This window comes from Rattus norvegicus, chromosome 5 (genome assembly GCF_021556685.1).
Source record: "Rattus norvegicus strain SHRSP/BbbUtx chromosome 5, alternate assembly SHRSP_T2T, whole genome shotgun sequence".
Lineage (NCBI taxonomy): Eukaryota > Metazoa > Chordata > Mammalia > Rodentia > Muridae > Rattus > Rattus norvegicus.
This window is the reverse complement of record NC_141538.1, coordinates 68,968,026-68,988,400: the sequence shown is the minus strand read 5'-3', so window position 1 is coordinate 68,988,400 and position 20,375 is coordinate 68,968,026. Positions and strand designations below refer to the sequence as shown.

Sequence of the window (20,375 nt, the reverse complement as noted above, 5' to 3'; positions counted from 1 at the left end):
TGCGAGGCCTGCTTTGAACAGGACGATGTCCGAATCCTTGGATGAAGCCAGCATGGCGAATTCTTTCTGCTGCTGCCGATGTTCAGGTTTCATCTGATGATGACACACTGGTTTAAGTTACCCGTTTATTTTTCTAATGGCATTATCAAAATCAATTTCACATAGTAGTGACTTGAATCTGATAAAAATGCAAAACAGGAGAGAAGCAAAAGCACATGGCTTTATACAAATTATCACTCCAGAAAATTTAGGAACCAATCAATATTCTGAAAACCAGGAAACACACTAAATGCCGAGATGGGGCTGAGGAGGAAGTTGAGGTACCCCAGAATATCTGGGTAGTCTGAAGGAGCCTTAGCTCTGTCTTCCTTAGGGGTCTGACCAATGGCCACTTGCACCCAGGAAAGGTACATGACAAACACACCAGTGAATGACCTTGTGGTGTTGGCTTATATGTGTTCTAGCTCAGAGTTGTGCTCTTGAGTTCTAGGTTCAAAAGAAGCATAGATCAGAGAAAGATGAAATAAGCCATTTCCAACATGCATGTGAATTAAAATGTAGGAAAACAAGAAGGTACCATTGCTCTTCCTCGGATGAGAGCAAAACAAACAGACAATGCATTATGACCTAGCAGAGCAATGGGAGACCGTGTGATTTAGGGAGAAGTGAAGTTTGGGGTCTTAGACTCTTCTGGGAATATCCAACTCTTAACAGAGCATAATGCATGTTGCAAGAATCACAGGAGACACAGGTTTAATTCTGACCTGCACACTGTGAGCTTAACCACATCCAGGTCAACACTTGAAAACCTACAGGTAGGGACGAGCAAGGTATGCTGTTCTGAAACCAGTCAAAACTGTGGCAGAATATTCAGAGAGTTCCAGTTCCAGGAGCTTAGCCACAGCTCTGACTGTGTATTCTTAGGTATTCATGAGGCCTTGGTTTCCTCACCTATAAACCAGGAGGGTATAAATGGACAATTATCAAAGTTCTCTTCAAACTAAGATCTATGGAAGGTTAGGATTAGGAATGGATTAGGGTGGGGCTTATTTTATCCACAGTGAGAGAAAGACTTAAGTCACCACGTGACAGGGATGACACAATGGTGGTGGGAAGGGTGAGAGACACAGCCCAGCAGAACCTCGGCATGGAGAGACAGTAAGACTCACACTCACCGTGGCATATAAGGCGGAGTAAATACTCAGAGCAGCGTGTTTGGAAGGAAAGGACCTCCGAGCTTTTTCTATCACTTCCAGGTCCCCAGTGCAGATGTTGCCATTGTTGATGAACTGGTGGTGTGCCCGGCAGTCTGTACTGGTATAGTTTGGCTGGCACACTGTCAGGAAGTACGGTGTTAGGTGACCAGTGACTACTTGCCCGGCGTTTACAAAAATGTCAGTAGCAAAAAGTCCAAATGCAAATACCCCTATAAGGAGATTTAAAAGAAGTCAGAGAGATGACATGCAATTGCCAGTTGGCTTTTGCCCCAGAAAGAGATTGGGGGAGTTCATGATGACACCTTCAAAAGGATGTTAAGAGTCATATTGTCCTTTAGAGAATGAAGCCTGCCTCCCCAATGACCATCTCTTCCCACTCTTGGCAGGCCATCTACTGTTAGCCTTTTATTGCTTTGCTTGAGCATGTTAGCAGCAACATAGTCTTGATGGAAGGAACTGGAAGGGTGAAGTCTCACTGACTTGGGCTCCAGCCCAAGAATGAGTAGTATAACTTCTTTGAACCTCAGTGCCCTTGGTTAAGAATTAGAGGTGGGGTAGCTTGGGAAGATGACATGAGATATATACAAAATACCCAGTATGAGTCTGGGTTTGTTTTACTTTTGAGCAGGGTCTCATGTAGCCCAGGGTAGTCTCAAACTTTCTATGTAGCCCAGGATAATCTTACAACTTCTGACCTTCCAGCTATCACCTCCTAAGTACTGGCACTCCCGGAGTATGCCACTGTAGCTGTTTTATGCAGTGGTAGGAATGGAACCTGGGCTTTTCTGCACGCTAGACAAGCTGACCAACTGAGCTATATCCCTAGACTCATAGTATCTTATGTGATTCCTTTTTTTTATAGAAAATGTATTTAGCCTGTTTTTATTTAGAAATGGAAATAAGCTGTTATCTATAACACCCTGGTAAGTGAGAATGAATAAGGATTTTACAGAGTTCCTCCTCAAAGAGAGGAAAAAAAGATTATTCCAAAAATGTCGCTGCATTGTTTTACTTGATGAAGGGATTAGTAAAGGCAGAAATAGAAAAGAGATTCAAGTCAACAGTTAATTGTGGTATCAGTTTCTTCCTGCTGCTATAACAAGCTGCCACCAACACCATGGCTTGAAACAATGCAAATCTATGTCCTCACCAAGTTATGAAAGTTGGAAGAACAAAGTAGATGTTAGTCAGATGAAGCTCCGAGTGTTGTCTGGGTTATCTTTCTGTGAACTCTGGAAAGTTCCAGGATAGAACTTATTCCTTCTCCTTACCAGCACTGAGGAGTTGCCTCCTTTCTAGCATTCACCTTTATTCCACAGCTCCATTGGTTCTGACTTTCTCATCTGTCTCTGAAAATGCTTGTGATTGTACTTAATTCACCTGGACAAACCAGAATAATCCCTGATCTTGAGATCATTAATGCAAGCATATCTGCAGATCCGCCTTTCACAAAAAGTAGCAAGTCCACCATTTTCAGGGTCATCCTTTGGGGTTCATGCACAAGCATGCATTCTTGTGTGTGTGTGAGTGTATGTGCATGTGTGCCTATATGTGTGTGCACATTCATGTGAGTGTGCTCATGCCTGTATGTGCATGTGTGTATATATATGTACATATATGTGTGCTTGTGCATATATGCATGTGTGTATGTGAGTACATGAATGATGTGAACGCATAAATGTGCATGTATATATGTGCACATGTGTGTGTGTTCTGACTATTGTTTAGCTGAGAAGCCTGAGCATTCCACCTGTAGAATTATAGCCTGCTCTCTCATGAATTCCACAGCTTTAACCTCAACAAGCTTGACCATCAATACAATAAAAAGGTTTTTTTTTATTTGAAAACAATTTTTAGCTGACATGTAAAAACAAAAATTATACATACTTGTGAGGTACCACGTGATATTTTGACACATGCAGTATGTGTTTTAGAAGATTTAAGTCATTTGTATTGTGACTTAAGTTATCAAACCATCATTTGTATTTATTTCCTTAATCATTTGTCATTTGTGGTGAAAATAATCAAACTCCTTCTTCCTAGCATTCTAAAAGCTATTGTCAATGCTGACAGTTATTGGGCGGAGAGAAGGCACGGTGGTTTAGACCACTTGTGGCTCTTGCAGATGGCAGGGGTTCAGTTTCTAGCACCTCCATGGTGGCTCATAACCATCTGGAACTCTAGTTCCAGGGGATCTAATGTCTTTTTCTGGTCTCTGGGGTACTGCACGTATGTGGTACGCTAACATACATACAGGCAAAACGCACTAAAAAATTGAATAAATTCTTAAAATGTTGATGCTTACCCTATCGCCACGGCTACCTCTATCTTTAGTCTCATTAAACAACCTCTCTTTATCCCTTTCTCCCCATCCATTTAGCTTTGCCAAAGTCCAAGTTTCTTGATTCCATACGCGAGTGAGATTATATACTTTCTATGACTCCTTCAGGTTTCATTTTGATATGTATTGATTGCTATAATTATCCTTTCCATAGCTTAGCAAGAACGTGCTTTATCACAATGAAAGCTGGCATCTTTATTAGCTGCAGGTGACTCACACTTAGGAGCTCTGACCCAGGAGAGCAGCCATCCATTGATCATGCCTGGCAGGATTGATCCCCAGGCTATGGAAGTCTGAGTGGTTGGGGGAAAAAAATTTTTTTTTTGCATCTTCAAGTAAGGTTCTTAAAGACCAGTCTGTGGCTTGTTCAAGGGGTAATAAGTCTGTCTAGACAATCTTTTCCTGGAAACGATGGTTATTTATGACTTGAAAATAGAAAAGAGACAGCATTTTCCTCTGGCATTTTATTCATCAGGCAGGCCTTCAACGAGAACAATGGTAGATTTTGGGAGAAGGAGGGTCCTAGACATGCAGGATCAGTGTTGGAAGAACCAGCTGCTTGCCTACAGTGATTGTGGGATGGTGGGCTCTGCACACGCTGTCCTGCTACTGTGTTTGGCAGTGCTCCTCCGTCTTTTCTCTGCTTAAATCTGCCTTTCCTGCTGGGTTAACAGCATCCACTCTCCTCACATATCAGTGTGGCGTGTGAGAGTCAGATCTGAAGGGCACTGGCCACCTGAGGGATCCCAGCCTCCTCTGGCACAGTCCATGCCGACAAAGGGCTGTAGAACCTATAGTGACGTATAGGTAATGTCGGAGCACACTGTGTTTCTGTAAAAGGCCTTCGCTATTCCTTTGTTGGTCAGCCCTGAACTCCTTGAGGTTATCTTTATAGTTCTCAGAAATGAAACAACTGTTTAGAATTGGGTGAAATATACTGAATGGCCTCTTCTATCGGAAGGTATGATATTAAGGAGATGTTAAAAAAAAAGATCTATGCTTGATGCCTAAAATCATTTGAGGGAGATCATAACTTTGAAATTTTAGGTACTTTTTAAAACTTTCTATTAGCACATATAATCATATGTAAGAATGGGCTCAGTATGACAGTTTCCTAATGTAGATAATGTATTTTGATCAAATTCATCCTCATTGCTCTCTCTTGATGCCCCCCTCCTCCCATTTATTCCACTCCTCTTATCGACTGATCTCCCTTCTACTTTTAAGGCTGTTTTGTGTATGATCCCTTGACTTTATCGTTAATGCTGCTTACAGAGCACAGACGGTTTCCTTACAGGAGCATGGACACCTACTAGTAACTACATACCATTGAAGAAAATGTCTTTCCCTTTCCCACCAACCAATCAGCCATTATCTGCTCACAAATCCTCAGTGGTGCTGGGTCTTGTGTTTTATAAAAAGATGAGAGAGGAAGGGATATGTTTGATGGAGGCAAGGTATGGTGTGGGGGCAGGGGGTGCCTCTGTGGGCCCATGCTGAGACATCTTTCCCCCCTGAGGTACCTGCTACATGGATAGTATAGTATAGAATAGAGTTTATTCAGGGCATGGGGAGGGGAGTTGAGAGGAGAGTAGAGACAGAGAAAGGTAGAGAGAGGAAGAGGGAGAGGGGGAGGGAAAGGGAGAAGAAGAAGAAGAAGAAGAAGAAGAAGAAGAAGAGGAAGAAGAAGAAGAAGAAGAAGAAGAAGAAGAAGAAGAAGAAGAAGAAGAGAGAGAGAGAGAGAGAGAGAGAGAGAGAGAGAGAGAGAGAGAGAGAGAGAGAGCATGTAGCCCCTTTAATAGTGTGTCAGGCACACAGGCTGTTGCCAGGCAACTGTGGGGCAGAGCCTAGACTATATGCCAACAGTGGGGGCTCATAAGGCCCCATGTTGTGTGGGTAAGCACACCTCCCATGAATTCAAGAGCAGCAGCCATGCCAGGGCTGTCAGTCAGCATTCTTTCCCACTCTCCCTACCTCAGTTTCCCTCCAGCTCTTACATTCTTTCTGTCCCTTCTTCTGTGATATTCTCGGAGCATTGGAGGAATGAGATAGATGTTCCATTTCTGGCTGAGCATTCAACAGTTATTTTAAGCACTTTGCTTACTTACACATCTCTGCAGTTACCACTGACTTCTAAAGAAAGAATATTCTCTGACCAAAGATGACAGCAACACCAATATAAATAACAAACACTGTGATTTAGAAGATAATTTGGTCAACACATCATGTTCACTTAGCAAAAACCAACAGTAGTAGTTTTCCCAAGGTAGCCTATGACCTCCTTGGCCATGGTATTATTCTGAACTTCTTCTTATGCAGCAAGCCTCAAATCCAATCAGGAAATGGTTGATTACCCCAGAACAGATATGGCACTATTGCACCAGAAGGGACATCTTGCTTAGCCAAATGTTAGTGTATCATGATGGGTTTACAGTTGACTAAGATTGTTAATATTATTTTTCTCTGAATTAAAATTATATTGTGCACAACTGTGGGATTCATTGTGATGTGTCCATACATGCACACAGCATGCCCTGTACAAACTGAAGGAAACTTTTCCACCTCAAACACCTCTCCCCAATCCCAAATAAACATGGTTGTATTTCTAGGTCTCCATTCTTTAGTGTTTATGAGGGGGAAGGGGGAAGAAGGAGGGAGGGAAAGGAAGAAGGGAAAGGAGGAAGAGAGAGTGGGAGAGAGTTAGGGAGAGGAAGAAGGGAGGAGAGTGAGGAGCGAGCGAGCGAGCGAGCGAGCAAGAGAGAGAGAGAGAGAGAGAGAGAGAGGGAGAGAGAGAGAGAGGAGGGAGAGAGGAGGGAGAGAGGAGAGAGGAAGAAAGAATTTGTCTAGTTTTACTTAATATAATGATCTTTAGATCTCTCCATTTTTCTCAACAACAACATGACAGTATTTCTGTCTTCTTTGTGGCCAAATGAGACTGCACTATGTCTCAGCCATGTACACACACCTGTCTGACATAGCCTTTCATTCCCCTTGGCCATTTACCTACAACTGGAATAGCTGGGTCAGACAGGAAATCTGATTTGGGTTTTCAGGGTAACTTCTATATTCTTCACAGTGGCTGCACTAATTAACATTCTCACCAACAGAGAAGAGTTCTTTTTTTTCTCCACATCCAAAACAGAAATTTCCTTTATTCTGTTTTAACTGAAGCGAGGGGACCTCTCAATTTTGTTTTGATTTGAATGTCTTTCATGTTAATGATTCAGAGCACCCGTTCCCTTTTTCCCCTGTTACATTTCTTCTTTTGAGAAATGTCTATTCAGGTCATTTGCCCATCATTTGGTTTGCCTGTTTGGATACATGTGGATAGGTGAGGTTGGCCTGGATTCTTGATCCTCCTGCCTCCACCTCCTAGTGCTGGGATTTTAAATGTGTGCCACTACACCTGGCTTATTTATTCCTTAAAAAAGGTGTTCTTTTAAAATGTTCTTTATCTCTTTATATATTCTGGGTATGAACTGTTGTATGTATGGTTGGTAACTATTTTCTCCCATTATGTAGGCCATCCGCTCCCTCTGGTGATTGTTTCCCTCGGTGTGAAGTTGTTAACATTTTTAAGAATGTATTTGTTCTTTAAACTTTTCCTACAAGTTTGCATTGTTGAGGATTCCACCTCCGTGTTCCCCTCTATACCTTTTCTTCTTGCTGGTCCACATTGTGGCCTAGACAGTTTCACTTCTGTTTCCCTGCAAAAGTCTTTAAGCTTGGTGTAACTCCCCCTGGCAATTTTTTGCTTCTGTTTTCTGAGCCGCTCGAGTCACAGAAGCATTCTTGCTATGCTTCTCCCCTAGCCTCCAGTTTCCAGTCTTGTATTAGGTACTTTAGCCATTGGGATTGATCTTTCTGCAAGCTGAGAGATACATACAGTCTTCCGGTGCGGATACATTGTTCTTCAGTGCTGTCTGAAGAAGAGGATGTCCATTTTCCCGTGTGCATCTTGTTGCCTTTGTCAAGAGTAGGATTTAGTTTCTTGTACCTCTTCAATGTGCCTTAAAGCTAGGACATCTCCAGCTTTGCTCATCTTACTCGTGGTTGCGTGGCTAGTCCTGTGTGCTTTCATATAAAATTTCAGATTTTCTATTTCAGTAGATCATTAGTATTTTAATGGGGATTAGATGGGATCTCTGTATCTCTTTGGATAATATAGACATCTTAGCAGCAACTTTTTAATCCATGAAAACATGGGAAGTCTTTCTCTTTTTCTATAAGACTTCTACAGTTTATTTCATCAGTGATTTAGAATTTTCTCCAATGCCTTTTTATTTACTTGTTAAAGTTATTCCCATGTGTTTTAAATAACTCTCGTGGTGGGATTGCTTTCATGACTTCTTGTCAAAATTATTAAAAGTTGTTACTGATGTGTAGAAAATGACTTAGTTTTTATATGATGACCTTGTACCTGAAACTTTTTTTTTTTATTCCTGCGCTTGCTTTTTTTTTTTTTCTTTTCTTGTCTTTTCTTTTTTCGGAGCTGGGGACCGAACCCAGGGCCTTGCGCTTGCTAGGCAAGCACTCTACCACTGAGCTAAATCCCCAAACCTGTACCTGAAAGTTTTAATTTACATTTCTATTCTAATTGTGTTTTGATGGAGACGTATTATTTTCTCATCATATCATCTGCAAATAGGGGTGATTATGATTCCCTCACTTATCGTGTGCCCTTTATTTGTTTTTTTCTTGCCCAATTGTTTTAGCTAAAGTTTCTAGTTCTATATTTAGTAACAGTGTTGACAGTAGATTCTTACTTTGTTCTGAGTATCAGGGCCATACTGTAAGATTTCCACATGTGGTCTGACATTAGCCCTGGGCATACACAGCTTTGATTATGTTGGGGCACGGAACTTGCATACTTCCTTTGTTCAGTGCTTTTATCATGGGCATGCATTGAGTTTAACAAAATGGCTTTCCCCACATTTAGTGAGATGTAATGTTTCTTTTATTCTGTTAATATAATTTTTTTTATTTGCTACCCTCCAATATCTGAAAAATAGGTTCTACTGGGTATGGTAATTTGCATGGCAAGTATTTTTTTCTCAGCATTTGGAACACAACATCATTCTCTCCTGGTGTGGAAAGTTTCTCCTGAGAAATCTGTTTGTATTCTTTAAACACAAATGCCTCAAACAGGATGCAGGTTTTATTATGCAGATATCATAAATCTCTCATAGTTTTCTAACTTGAAATGTTGGCGATCAAACACTACAAAAGATCTGCCCGTGCTTCTGAGTATTCCAAAGACATGGCTGGTTGTTTCGTAATGGTCTTCTAAAGTCCTTGAATGGTCTTTTCAGCTTCTATTTTTTTGTATGAATACAATATTTTAAAATAGCTATCTTTACACCCATGCCTTCTTTCTTTGGCTTGGTCTGGATTGCTGTTGAGTTTCCACTGTATGATTTGACTTACAGAGTTTGTTCCTGAGATTTTGATTTGTTCTTTCACAAAATTCTTATTCTTTTGCTGTCACTTTTACTCATATCTATATATAATTTCTTATATATATATAAGAATTGTCTCCTTAATTTCCTTTAATGGCTTGCCTATCTGTGTTCTTTTAGCTTTCATTTGCTTTTTGTTTATAACCATATTTTTTAAATTCATTATCAGGCACTTCAGCCATTTTTATCCCTTTGGGACCTGATTCTTGAGCTATGTTTCTTTTGGGGGTATCTGTTTTCGTCTTCTTGTTTCATCATATTTCTTCTCTTTCTGTATTGAGATCTGCTCATTTGATGGATCACGGATTTCTACCAGGTTTTGAGGTGGTCTGCTTTAGTAAAGGGCCCTTTGTTGTAACTGTTTCTTAAGGGTAGGCATTACTTTGTTATCTAATATGGACTTTGTTTCTAGCTGGGTGCCCACCAGGATAGAACTTCATTTTAGCATCTTAGGGCTTTGATTAATGAGGCTAAATAAAGACCAACAGACCTTCTATCTCTGCAGATCACACAAGAACAGTACTCCAGAAGTTCAGGCAGCTGTGGTATAGACAGCAGTGGGTGTGGGAGTTCAAAGTATGGCTCTTCCTAGCCTGGGAATGGAAACCCTTACTGAATGATGGGGGTTCTTCATGTACTGTTGATGCTTGTTAGGGCAATGGTATAGCAGCAGTGGCGAATGGCCTGATGCATTTGTCTTCTGACCAGTCAGCAGTGGTGCCAGCCTAGAGGCTTCACGAGGAGTAGTAGCAGTATGAATCATGGTAATCCAGGCAAATGGATGGAATTAAAGAATATCATCTGGAGTGAGGTAATCCACTCACAAAAGAACATACATGGTATGTACTCACTGATAAGTGGATATTAGGCAAGAAATCTTGGAATATCCATGATACAACTCACAGACCATATGAAGCTCAAGAAGAAGGAAGACCAAAGTGTGGATACTTCAGTCCTTCTTAGAAGTGGGAACAAAATACTCACAGGAGGTGGAGGGACTTGGGAGGAAGAGAGGAGGGGGAAGGGAAAAAAGGAGGGAAGGATCAGGTATGGGAAGAGGAGACAGGGATGATATACAGAGGGCCAGGAACTTAAATAGAACTGTGTAGCAATGGGGGATGGGGAATTGGGGGTAGCCACCAGAAAGTCTCAAAAACCAGGAAAGTAAGACACTCTCAGGACTCAACAGGGATGAGATTATCTGAAATGCCCAACAAAGGGGAGGGAGAACCTGTAGAAACCATTTCCAGAGATTAGGCAAGGCCTTTGGTTAGGGGATAGGACCACCCACTCATCTCCAAGTTTTTAATCCAGAATTGCTCCTGTCTAAAGGAAATACAGGAACGAAGCATGGAGTAGAGACTGAAGGAAAGGCCATCCAGAGACTGCCCCACCTGGGGATTCATCCCATATACAGCCACCAAACCCAGACACTATTTTGGATGCCAAGCAGTGCTTGCTGACAGGAGCCTGATAAAGCTGTTTCCAGAGAGGCTTTGCTAGAGCCTGACAAATACAGATGGGAATGTTCACAGCCAACTATTGGATGAGCACAGGAACTCAATGGAGTAGCTAGGGAAAGGACTGAAGGAGCTGAAGGGGTTTGTGACCCTATAGAAAGGACAACAATAACAATCAAGCATACCTCTCCCCCCAGAGCTCCCAGGGACTAAACCACCAACCAAAGAGTACACATGGAGGGCCCCATGGCTCCAGCTGCATATGTAGCAGAGGATGGACCTTGTCGGGCATCAATGGGAGGAAAAGCCCTTGGTCCTGTGAAGGTTTGATGCCCCAGTGTAGGGGAATGCCAGGGCAGTGAGGTGGGAGTGGGTGGATGGGTGGGGGAACACTCTCATAGAAGCAGGAGGAGGGGGGATGAGATGGGAGGTGCAGAGGGGAAGCCAGGCAAGAGGATAACATTTGAAATGTAAATAAAAATATCAAATTTAAAAAAATAATAAAAGAGGCCTTGAAAAAAATCATGGTAATCTTTCTGTGGCCCACTTAGGTCTTGATAAGTGTGTGTTCAGACAAAATGCTGTGTGTGTGTGTGTGTGTGTGTGTGTGTGTGTGTGTGTGTGTGTGTAGAAAGTGTATATGTATGACTACAGCAAAGTTGTTATGTTCTGTCTGTGTGTGAATTTAACTAGAGTGGACAAGATTTTGGGGGAAGATGAGAGCCTAAGCCATTGGTGTTTCTACCACCTCACCATTCTCCTGTGGGTGGAGCAGGGCCACAGGTGTGTTGTTCCTCCCTGCTGGCATCTGAGTGTGAGAGGGGCTACGGGAACTGCATGGGTGGCTTTCTTCAGTCCCAATACCAGAGTAACACAGAGCTGTAATCAAAGGGCAAGCATCCTGATTCTGAGTCCTCAAGATAGTGGCCTCTGTCCACTTGTGTCATGATATCCATCATCCACAATTTGGCCACCGAGCAAGCTTAGGTCACAGTCCCATGGCTAGGCCAAGCTGTATTGGCAAAGCTTCCCCTAACTCCGTGCATGGAATTTCTGTAGAATCGAAGAGTCAGAAACATGTGGGGCAAACTCAAGACAACAGCTCATACATCATGATGGTTCCTACCTACAGCATCCTATGGGGTAGCTGAGAGATGGGGTAAGTTCTTTGTCCAAAGCTAGGCTTCCTTTTAGATTTCAGTTTATTTAAGTGATCCAAAAGCCTGTGTGGATTATGAAACTTTTAGTCGCTAGGACTACTCCGGTTACCCCAGCAAAGTGGACATTCCATTTTCCCTGGCTGTGGAGTTGGGTAGACAGAAAGTGGGATGTTTTCTCTCTCTTCTTATGCTGTCTCTGAATCCTACACAATTCTAGTTTCCTGTACTGGTTTCCAGTGTTCCAGGGTCTCTCACCTCACAAAGTAGCTATCTATCTGTCACTGTGTGCTTTCTTCTGGAATATGCTTTAAATAGCCCCAATGTAACACACAGCTGTCATTCAAATCCTAAAATTACTTAAAAAATTATGAGTTCTAAATTGACATTGCTATTGTAAATGAAAGACGTGGGGATAAGCTCTTCTTCCTAAAAACTGAAGAGATAAGAAATCTGTAACTCTGAAAAGCTAAGGCAAATATTCAGCACCATGTGTTATTTATCTTCTGTTTCAAGAAAGCAATTTCTACAGTATAATGAGCTGGTCTGTTTTAAAAATATCCACGTGTTTGTCATTGTTGTAAGCTCTAATCACATGAAGTTATGACAAAGGGTAGCTACCTAAAAACATGACAGTTCATCAGCTAAAACACAAACACTGAATATTTTCATAAATAAAAGTCCCAAAACTAACAAATATACCTCCCCCCTCCCAAACATCCAATAGCATGAACTGGGAACAGATTGTTTTATTTCACTGAGAATACCTGCTTTGCTCTTTCCTTATAGGACAGATCCTGGGTGCTCATGCGCTCTGTGTCTCTCTGTATCTCTGTGTCTCTCTGTCTCTGTCTCTGTCTGTCTCTCTCCCTCTCTCCCTCTCTCCCATATCATCTCCCTGTTTCACCCTGTTGTCTTTCCTCTTTTTGCCCTGCCAGCCCCTCCTGTTTTATCCTGCTGTTGCCTCCCGTATTCACCCCACCAGTCTCTAAATAGCTGCTTTTTAGTCCTGCTAGACAAGGGGGGAAAAAGCCAGAGGCCATGACAATTTTAAATAAAGTAGATGGAGAATGTGGCTACAGAAAAATCCAGGAAGTATGTACAGGTATAAATGATGCAGACAGACATGTTTCTATGATGAACTGAAAACAGAGACATCAAAGCCTAAAGACTCAGAGGATTCCCACAATTCCCTAAATCTCTTCCTTCTATTTCTGTTTGTAGGTTTTTAACTATAGAGCATAGTTGGTGATCTATTCCCCTTTCCAGCTTCAGATCAGTGTCGCAAAGGCTGGACAGTCACCAGTCCTGTGGTGACTAAGAGACACAGGACTGATGGTCCTGTCCTGGCATGATGCATTTTCTAAGCATTTTATTAAGTACTGTCACCATAATTTAAGTAGTTCCTTGAACACCCGTGTTATTATCCTTATAGAAAGCTTTAAATTATTCTCTATCAACTGCTTCAAAAAACTACAGATATTCCGATAGTACTTTTGTGACTATGACAAATTTTTCTTTTATGATATGGACCCCAGACTCAAAAACTTTTAGTCATCATTCATGACACACAACACCCACAATTTGTAGTCATCATTGATCCAACATCATCCCTCTATTCTCTAAATTTAGGTACATTTATTGAGTAATTGGTCACTAATACTATTGATATAATTTCCATTAAAAAACCCTAACTTCCAGATCCTTGAGCACTTTAAACCTTTACAGTATCTTTTGCAGGGATCACTCTCTCTGGACTATGACAGACTTTTGCCCCCTCCCTGTCCCCTTTCCCACCCTGGCAGATTTTGCTATGAGATATCTTACATAGCAAAAATAGCCATCATTTTTGAACAGTTATTAAAACATACTTGTTTTCTTAAATGGTTAACAGAAGCAGTTAGCAACTAAGCATGGTACTTCCTCCCAGGGGATACTCCATTTTGGAAGGGGTTTTTGAAGGACACTAATACAAAAGGGGATGATTTGGCAGGAATTGGGCTAGTGGGTGGCCAAGGATGATGCGAACTATCCTACAGTAAGTTGGCAATTCTGCTCTACTCCTATATAAAAAAGGGACATCTGATTGTAACAGTGACTTTTAAATTGTCATCTTGATACAATATACAGTCACTTGGGAAGAGAATCTCAATGAGGACTTGTCTCCATCAGGTTGGATTATGGCCACCTTGGAAGGGGACTGACTCTACTGTTTGCATCAAGAGAGGAAGACACAGCCTGAAAAGTGGGTGGTAGCACTCTTGGTTTGGTGCCCAAGCCTATAGAAGTGTAGAGAGATCTAGCTGACCTCTAAGCATGTGTGCACTTGTTTCTCTCTCTCATTGACTGTACATGTGATACAGTAGCTGCTTCAAGTGTTTGCTGCCTTGACTTTCTCACAATAACAGTCAAGAACCCGAGATGGGGAGCTTTGCGCCGGTGCTTTTACCCAAGGTATTTTATAACAGTAACAGAAATAAAACCATGTCATGCTAGTTGTGCTACTAGAGCATTGGCTTAACAAGCCAGCCATGTTGTGGGTGAGAAACATAGCTTTATACTAGTTGAGCTCCCTGAAGTGGTATGAGTTTTATACTGGCTAACCTGGAAAGAGAAAGGTGTTCTCTGCTCAGTCAGTCTTATTCAAGCCCAATCTGCAAACACTTCTGCTGGGTAGAGTCCTCAGAAAAGGAGTCTCATCTGACTTTCTATCTTTTATTCTAAAAACTGGGAAGCCTGTAGAATTCTGGGTTAGGAGTTTCATCAGGTTCATAACAGTCTAAATCACTGAGGACGGTATTTAAAGGAGAATATTCATTTCTTGCACAGGGATGAGCAACCAAAATCTACACCCACCCTCCATGACTTTCTGAGTGGTGAGCAGGGACCGCACCCAAGCAGAGCTGACCACAGCTCCAAGTTTTAACACTAGGCTTCCTCCTTCAGTCTTGAAAAACATTCACAGTCCAGAAAGTGCACACATTTCTAGTAGGGAGTTCCACAAATTTTAGCCTCATGAGATCAAGAATTGATTAGATTATTTTTATTTCTTTCCTTTCTTTTAAAACCTCTATTATCAACCCGGATCCTGTCTTCATGTTCTCTTCAAGTTTTCTCTGAGTTGCAGAGTCATCCCCATTTATTTATAAGCATTGCTTGTGACATTTTTCCCTTTCGCAGTGTAGATAGATTCATGGTCCAGAAACAAAGCTGAATGCCATGACACGGTGACCTAGTTTTAGGCTTCTTGGGCAAGTTAATTTTCTGCAGACAGCACGTGAAACTAGCTTTGTTTCATGGCCACCCTGCTCATTGGGATTTCCTCTGTATTGGTGGTTTTGTCTGTCTATGAAATCGGTATCAACACTAGACAATTTATGTTGACTGATAGCATCCTCCTTCCATTGAAATTTGCATGTATGTTGGCACAAATGCTCTCCTTTATTAATTTTTCCCTGTAGCATGTTTTCTAAAAAACACATTTTAGTTATTTATGCTGTTTAATGCCTGCCTTTTCAAATTAGAATAGAAAATCAACTAGAGCAAATTTTATTCATCTTTGTTGACAAAAAAGTATCCCTCCCCTCAACACTCTCAGAACCTAGCAGAAAGTAGGTTCTCAAATAAATTACTACCTGAAGGTTCTCAATAAATTATTAGTTGAAGGTTGAGCGAACATGACTAACTCCCCCCACGTTTAAATGATAAATAGTGTAAGTAGAAATAAAATGATTCAATGAAATCTCTTTCCAGAATATGTACATTTAAATGACTTTCAAAATTGAGACCAATTTTCTAGTTCTCAAAAGGCTGAAATTAAGCATGTCTCTGAATATCAATCCTTACACCCATAAAACACAGTGACCTTTGAAAGTGCATTGAAAATATTCATACTTCATTCAGATCACAGTTAATTTATTAATTAGGGCTGCATTCATTAACTGTTTACCACGGCACTTTCCACTCTGCCCCGTGCTCTTAATCCTTGGACTTGACCTAAAGTGCAAAAAAACTTGTGTAGCGTTTAATTACATTTTGATTAGAAGTAATAATAGAACAGTTCTGTGGTCACCGATGAAAAGCCGTAATAAATGGTTTCTGAATGGTAGGCTATTTTAGGTGCTAACAGAGAGTCTACGGTTGGCATGTGTGTTGCATTTTTCCAGTAACGCCATAGAAAAGCTATTTAGGAAGAGAAAGTTAATTTAGTCTTTGAAAAGGCAGCCCCAAGCCTTGCTAATTCTGCTTTCTACTAATTACTTCTCGGTGCTGAGCCAAAAAGCAATCATTTAAGAAATGATTTTCACAATAGTTTCCCCCCCCGGAAGTATGTTTATCTCCTTATATTTGGGGGGAATGTATGGCTTCCTTACTTAAGTCTTTGCTGCTGGAAAGGATGCCAAGGTTTCATCTCACGAGAACCTAAGGCTGTAGATTGTTTTCCTGTAACGTGATGGAGTGAGAAGGAAAAGGCATAGAGAGCAGAAAGTGAGAGACATCACACATCTTTGGTTTAAATACTCTTAAATCTTTAGTTCTCTTTCGTTTTTAAAGTCAAGCACACTCATAATGAAATGACTCAAGATTACAGAACAGTAGATGTCAAACAACTCACTTATTATCTTACATTCTGAAGTAACAATGGGCAACTTTCATTTTAATCCATTCTTTATTTTTTCCTTTATTTTTGCAATTATAACATAATTGTATCATTTCTTTCTTTTTTATCCACACTCCAAACCCTCCCGCGTACCTTCCTTGCTTTCTTTCAAATGCATGATCTCTTTTTCGTTAATTGCCATCCCCTTTCATTTTAAGGGCACATAAACATGAGTTGTATACTGTATCTTTTTGTAAATTTGAGACAGGGTCTTACTATGTAGCCCAGGCTGGACTTGAACTCTCAATGTTCACACCTCGTCCATACCTGTACTCCTCTCTCAGAGCTAGAATCCCAGGTGTTTGCTCTCCTACCATGACAGATTTATTTCTATATTTAGAAATAAAAACCATTTTAATATTCATTTATATCATTTAATGTTCATTATATCATGAATAGTTTCCCTTCATTAAACACATTTATTGGCATTTTGAGGTTATAATGGAAGCTAAAGCACTGTTGTATTTTTTAAGTGTGTGTGTGTGTGTGTGTGTGTGTGTGTGTGTGTGTATGTGTGTGAAGATGCTTGTGAGAGCCAGAGGTGTTGGATCCCCCTAGAGCTGCAGTGAGAGTGAACCACCTGACTGCCTGCTGGAGACCACGCTTGGCACCTTTGCAAGGTCCCTTCTTCCTCTTAGTTGCAGAGCCATTTTCCCAGCCCCATTGCTATCACCTTGGTATTTTAACTTATATTCTGGAAAATTCATTTAATCCATACAGTTAATCTACATCTCTTCTTTCTTAGGATTCATGATTTGACATGAAATGTGGGGTTTGAAAGGACATTTATGTTTAAGGCTTTTGTGGACAGGATATCTCCACATACTCCTACCAGACAGAACACTGTTGTTCTGATACTCTTGGTATGACGCATATTTCTGTAAAATAACTTGTTAATCCACTGGATTTTTCTTGTAACACAAAGCTGATTGCATTTGCTAGGAAATACTATTTAAAATGGCTTAAGAAACAATTACATAAACTGCAAGGGGAAATCATGCCATTTAGGCTTAATTAGAATAGTCATTTAAGACAGTTGTCATTTCCCCATGCCAATTGCAGTGTGTGTGCTGGTGACTGCTGGCATAGAAAGATGACCATTAAGCTCTTTACAGTAACGTTTCTAATAGAGTTTGGCTATTACCTTACTTTACTTTATTTTTTGTTAAAGAAAATATTTCCGTTTAAATGGTTTTTATTTCAGTGAATACATTTTCTCCCCATTATAAACAGAGTAATCTAGAGACTCAGAAATTAACCTTGTCTGGATAGGTAGGCCTCTTTACTCTCTTCTTTGGGACACTGCTGTGTAAAAAGTCAGAAGGAACTTGCACATCTCTTTCCCAAATTGCCTTGTGTGCTTTAAAGTTCTAGAACCAAACTGGATTGGTAATCAGGGTCATTTAAAAAAAAAGGAGGGAAATGAAGACGTGAGAATCAGCCTTTGTGAAACTAGTTTTAGAAAAATGTATTAATTAACAAAACCCATCTTTGCTCTTCATTTATCAAAAACAAACAAAAATAAAAAACAATCCCTCCCCAAAACAACAACAGCAGTGAAAACAAAAACAATCAAAAGACAAAATTAAAAAAGACGTCCCAAGCCCTACATTTATTCAAAGTCTATGTTTGAGGCATGTTGCTTGCGATATGCTGTTCAAGTAAAGTCCCCACTCTTCAAGGATCAGCAGCTGTTAGGAGCAAAAGACTTAAGCTACAATACTAGTATGTTAAGCACTTATAAAAGATGAAAAGACAGGTTCAGTGGGGGGTCTGTTAGACCTGTTTGGATAGGTAATGTTTAAACAGATTCTGATGGCTGTGGCCAGGTGCTATGGTAAAAGGGTACTCTAGACAGTAGGAAGACAACATGAACAGAGACTAACATGGGAGTCTATAGTCTTTCTGAGGGCCAGTAAAGCAATTCAGCATGGGACATGAGACTGGAAACAGATGAGGTCTCAAATCACTAAGGGCTCTGTAGGCTATGCAAAGAACATGAGAAAATGGTTCAGAGCAATGGCTCAGCATGTAGGAGTGCTTGGAACGTAAGCATGAACACTTGAATTTGACTCCCCAGAACCCATGTAAGAAACTGGGTGTGGCCAAGTGTGCCTGTAACCCCAGTGCCATAGCGGGTGAAGACAGGAGGATCATTGGGCCTTTCAGGCTGTCAGTCTGGTTCCAGGTTCAGAACAACCCAGTCACAAGGGAGTACGGTGGAAAGTCATAGAGAACCACATCCTACATCCTTCTTCAGTTACCAGACATGTACAGGTATATGGATACACACATGAATGTGTATATATACCAAACACACATGCCTTCATTATTCTTTATCACGAACAATAAACTAAACATTCCATTTCCAAGTTTGAAAAAGGTATTGTTTTCAAGAATCTGATAGATTTGACATCTCATATTTTCTTAAATTTCCTGAATAACAAATCTACAAGTCGGGAGAACTTTGCCAGAAAATTTGATTACCTCCTTTTATTGATGTTCCCATTTGTCCCCCAACCCTTACCTGACCCTTACTCTTCGGTATATGTCAACACCCAATCAGTGTTATAACATATGTCCAGAGATCATCCCAGAGAAATGTCATGCAGGGAAAAATTGGTTGGAATCATTCTCCATAACATTTAGTAAACACCACCTACCTAAAAGATCAAATATTTGACTCTTACATCAATTTAATAAATCACATCTTACTTCAAGGATCAAATATTTGACATGGCACTAGGATTAGGCTTACCTTTACCCTCAGTGGGACATCCCCAAAGAGCCCTTGCTTTTAACACTGGCTCTGCTGTATCTTGGTTTATTTGCTCAAGCATATCCACTGAGTTTAGTAAGCTTCACCTATCCTTGGGAGCACAGCTCCTTGTAGAACTTACCAATGAACCTGACGATCCTTCGGAGTAAGGGGCTCAGGTAGCAGCAGTCCCCTGTCAGGATCATTTTCTCCTCAGCAATCAGGGACTCCCTTGTTGACTTTATGAAATACATAGATATTTCACCAATGAAAATCTGGGGAAGGAATGTTGAAGACATGTCAAGTGGGAGAACTGTTTGATTAAAGATAGAGCAAGTGTACACAAAATAACTTCTAAGGAATTACAGTCCTTTTAAAAATATCATGTTAGTTGGGGAGATGGTGCGTTATCTTGTATTTATTTAATTCTTCAAAAGAATAGGAGAAACCAATGTTTGATCAATATGATACAACTCAGGGTAAAATATTAAACTCTAAGGTAATATAAAATACAAATTGAAATAATAGTGTCTAGAGGAGTTTATGATAAAGTTTGTGACAGGATTCATTTTTTTTTAAAAACTCAGGTTGGAAGTCGCAATGATGAAGAATGATTCCAATAGCTAATGATCCAAGAAAGCACACCTTTACATCTCCAAATATGTTATTATTTTCATGCCAATACTTATTTGATGATTTTTGCCTGAGGTGTGTTTCTCCTACACTGAAGTTGTTTGGTTGTGACTTAAATACCAAGTGCATGGCACTTCAGCATGTTGACATGCCCAGAAGATTTGTAGCCTAGGTATAAATACACGTTCCTTCCTGGAGAGCCGAGAAGGTTCTCTGAAGCAGACAAGTAGCACATGGGGGCACTGAATCCAGGTCAACAAGACTCAAACCCTACACTTCCCAACGTGCTATACATAGTTGTGATTTTCCTCATCCTATTTCCAATTAATCATCAGAAGATCATGATTTAAAAATGTCTTTCTGTGTCTTCATCTAATTTTATCAATGTTTTAAGAAACTCCATGTTTCAGATTCTCTAATTTTTGATGTACTTATGTGTATGGATGTTTTGCCTGGATATGTATGTGTACCACAAGTTTGTCTAGTATCTGGGGAGGCCAAAAGAGGGCATTGGATTGCCTGTTACTGGAGTTTGAGATGGCAGTGAGCCAACATGTATGTGCCGGTAATGAAATCCAGGTCCTCTGCAAGAGCAACAAGTGCTCTAAGGACTGAGCCATCTCTCCAGCTTCCCCCTACTTTGTATACTTGTAATTAGAGAGTATCTGCAGAAAAATAGTATCGAAGAAC

General features: G+C 40.6%; 1 protein-coding gene, 1 long non-coding RNA gene and 1 other non-coding gene across 3 annotated transcripts in view; 1 reads left to right on the top strand and 2 right to left on the bottom strand.

The window, feature by feature from the left end:
• Positions 1-20,375, bottom strand: part of Plppr1 (phospholipid phosphatase related 1) — a 290,841-nt gene that overhangs the window by 13,618 nt on the left and 256,848 nt on the right. The window contains 2 exon segments of the mRNA NM_201271.3: positions 1,176-1,426; positions 19,195-19,327. Coding sequence (NP_958428.2) covers positions 1,176-1,426; positions 19,195-19,327 — 384 coding nt within the window.
• Positions 11,535-20,375, top strand: part of LOC148005780 (uncharacterized) — a 58,823-nt gene continuing 49,982 nt past the window's right edge. Inside the window, exon 1 of the long non-coding RNA XR_015620865.1 lies at positions 11,535-11,636. This is a non-coding gene — a long non-coding RNA (uncharacterized LOC148005780). The remainder of the gene's footprint in view (positions 11,637-20,375) is intronic.
• LOC120103256 (small nucleolar RNA SNORD113/SNORD114 family) lies at positions 13,162-13,238 on the bottom strand. Its single transcript, XR_015621530.1, has one exon. It is a non-coding gene; the product is annotated as a small nucleolar RNA SNORD113/SNORD114 family (small nucleolar RNA).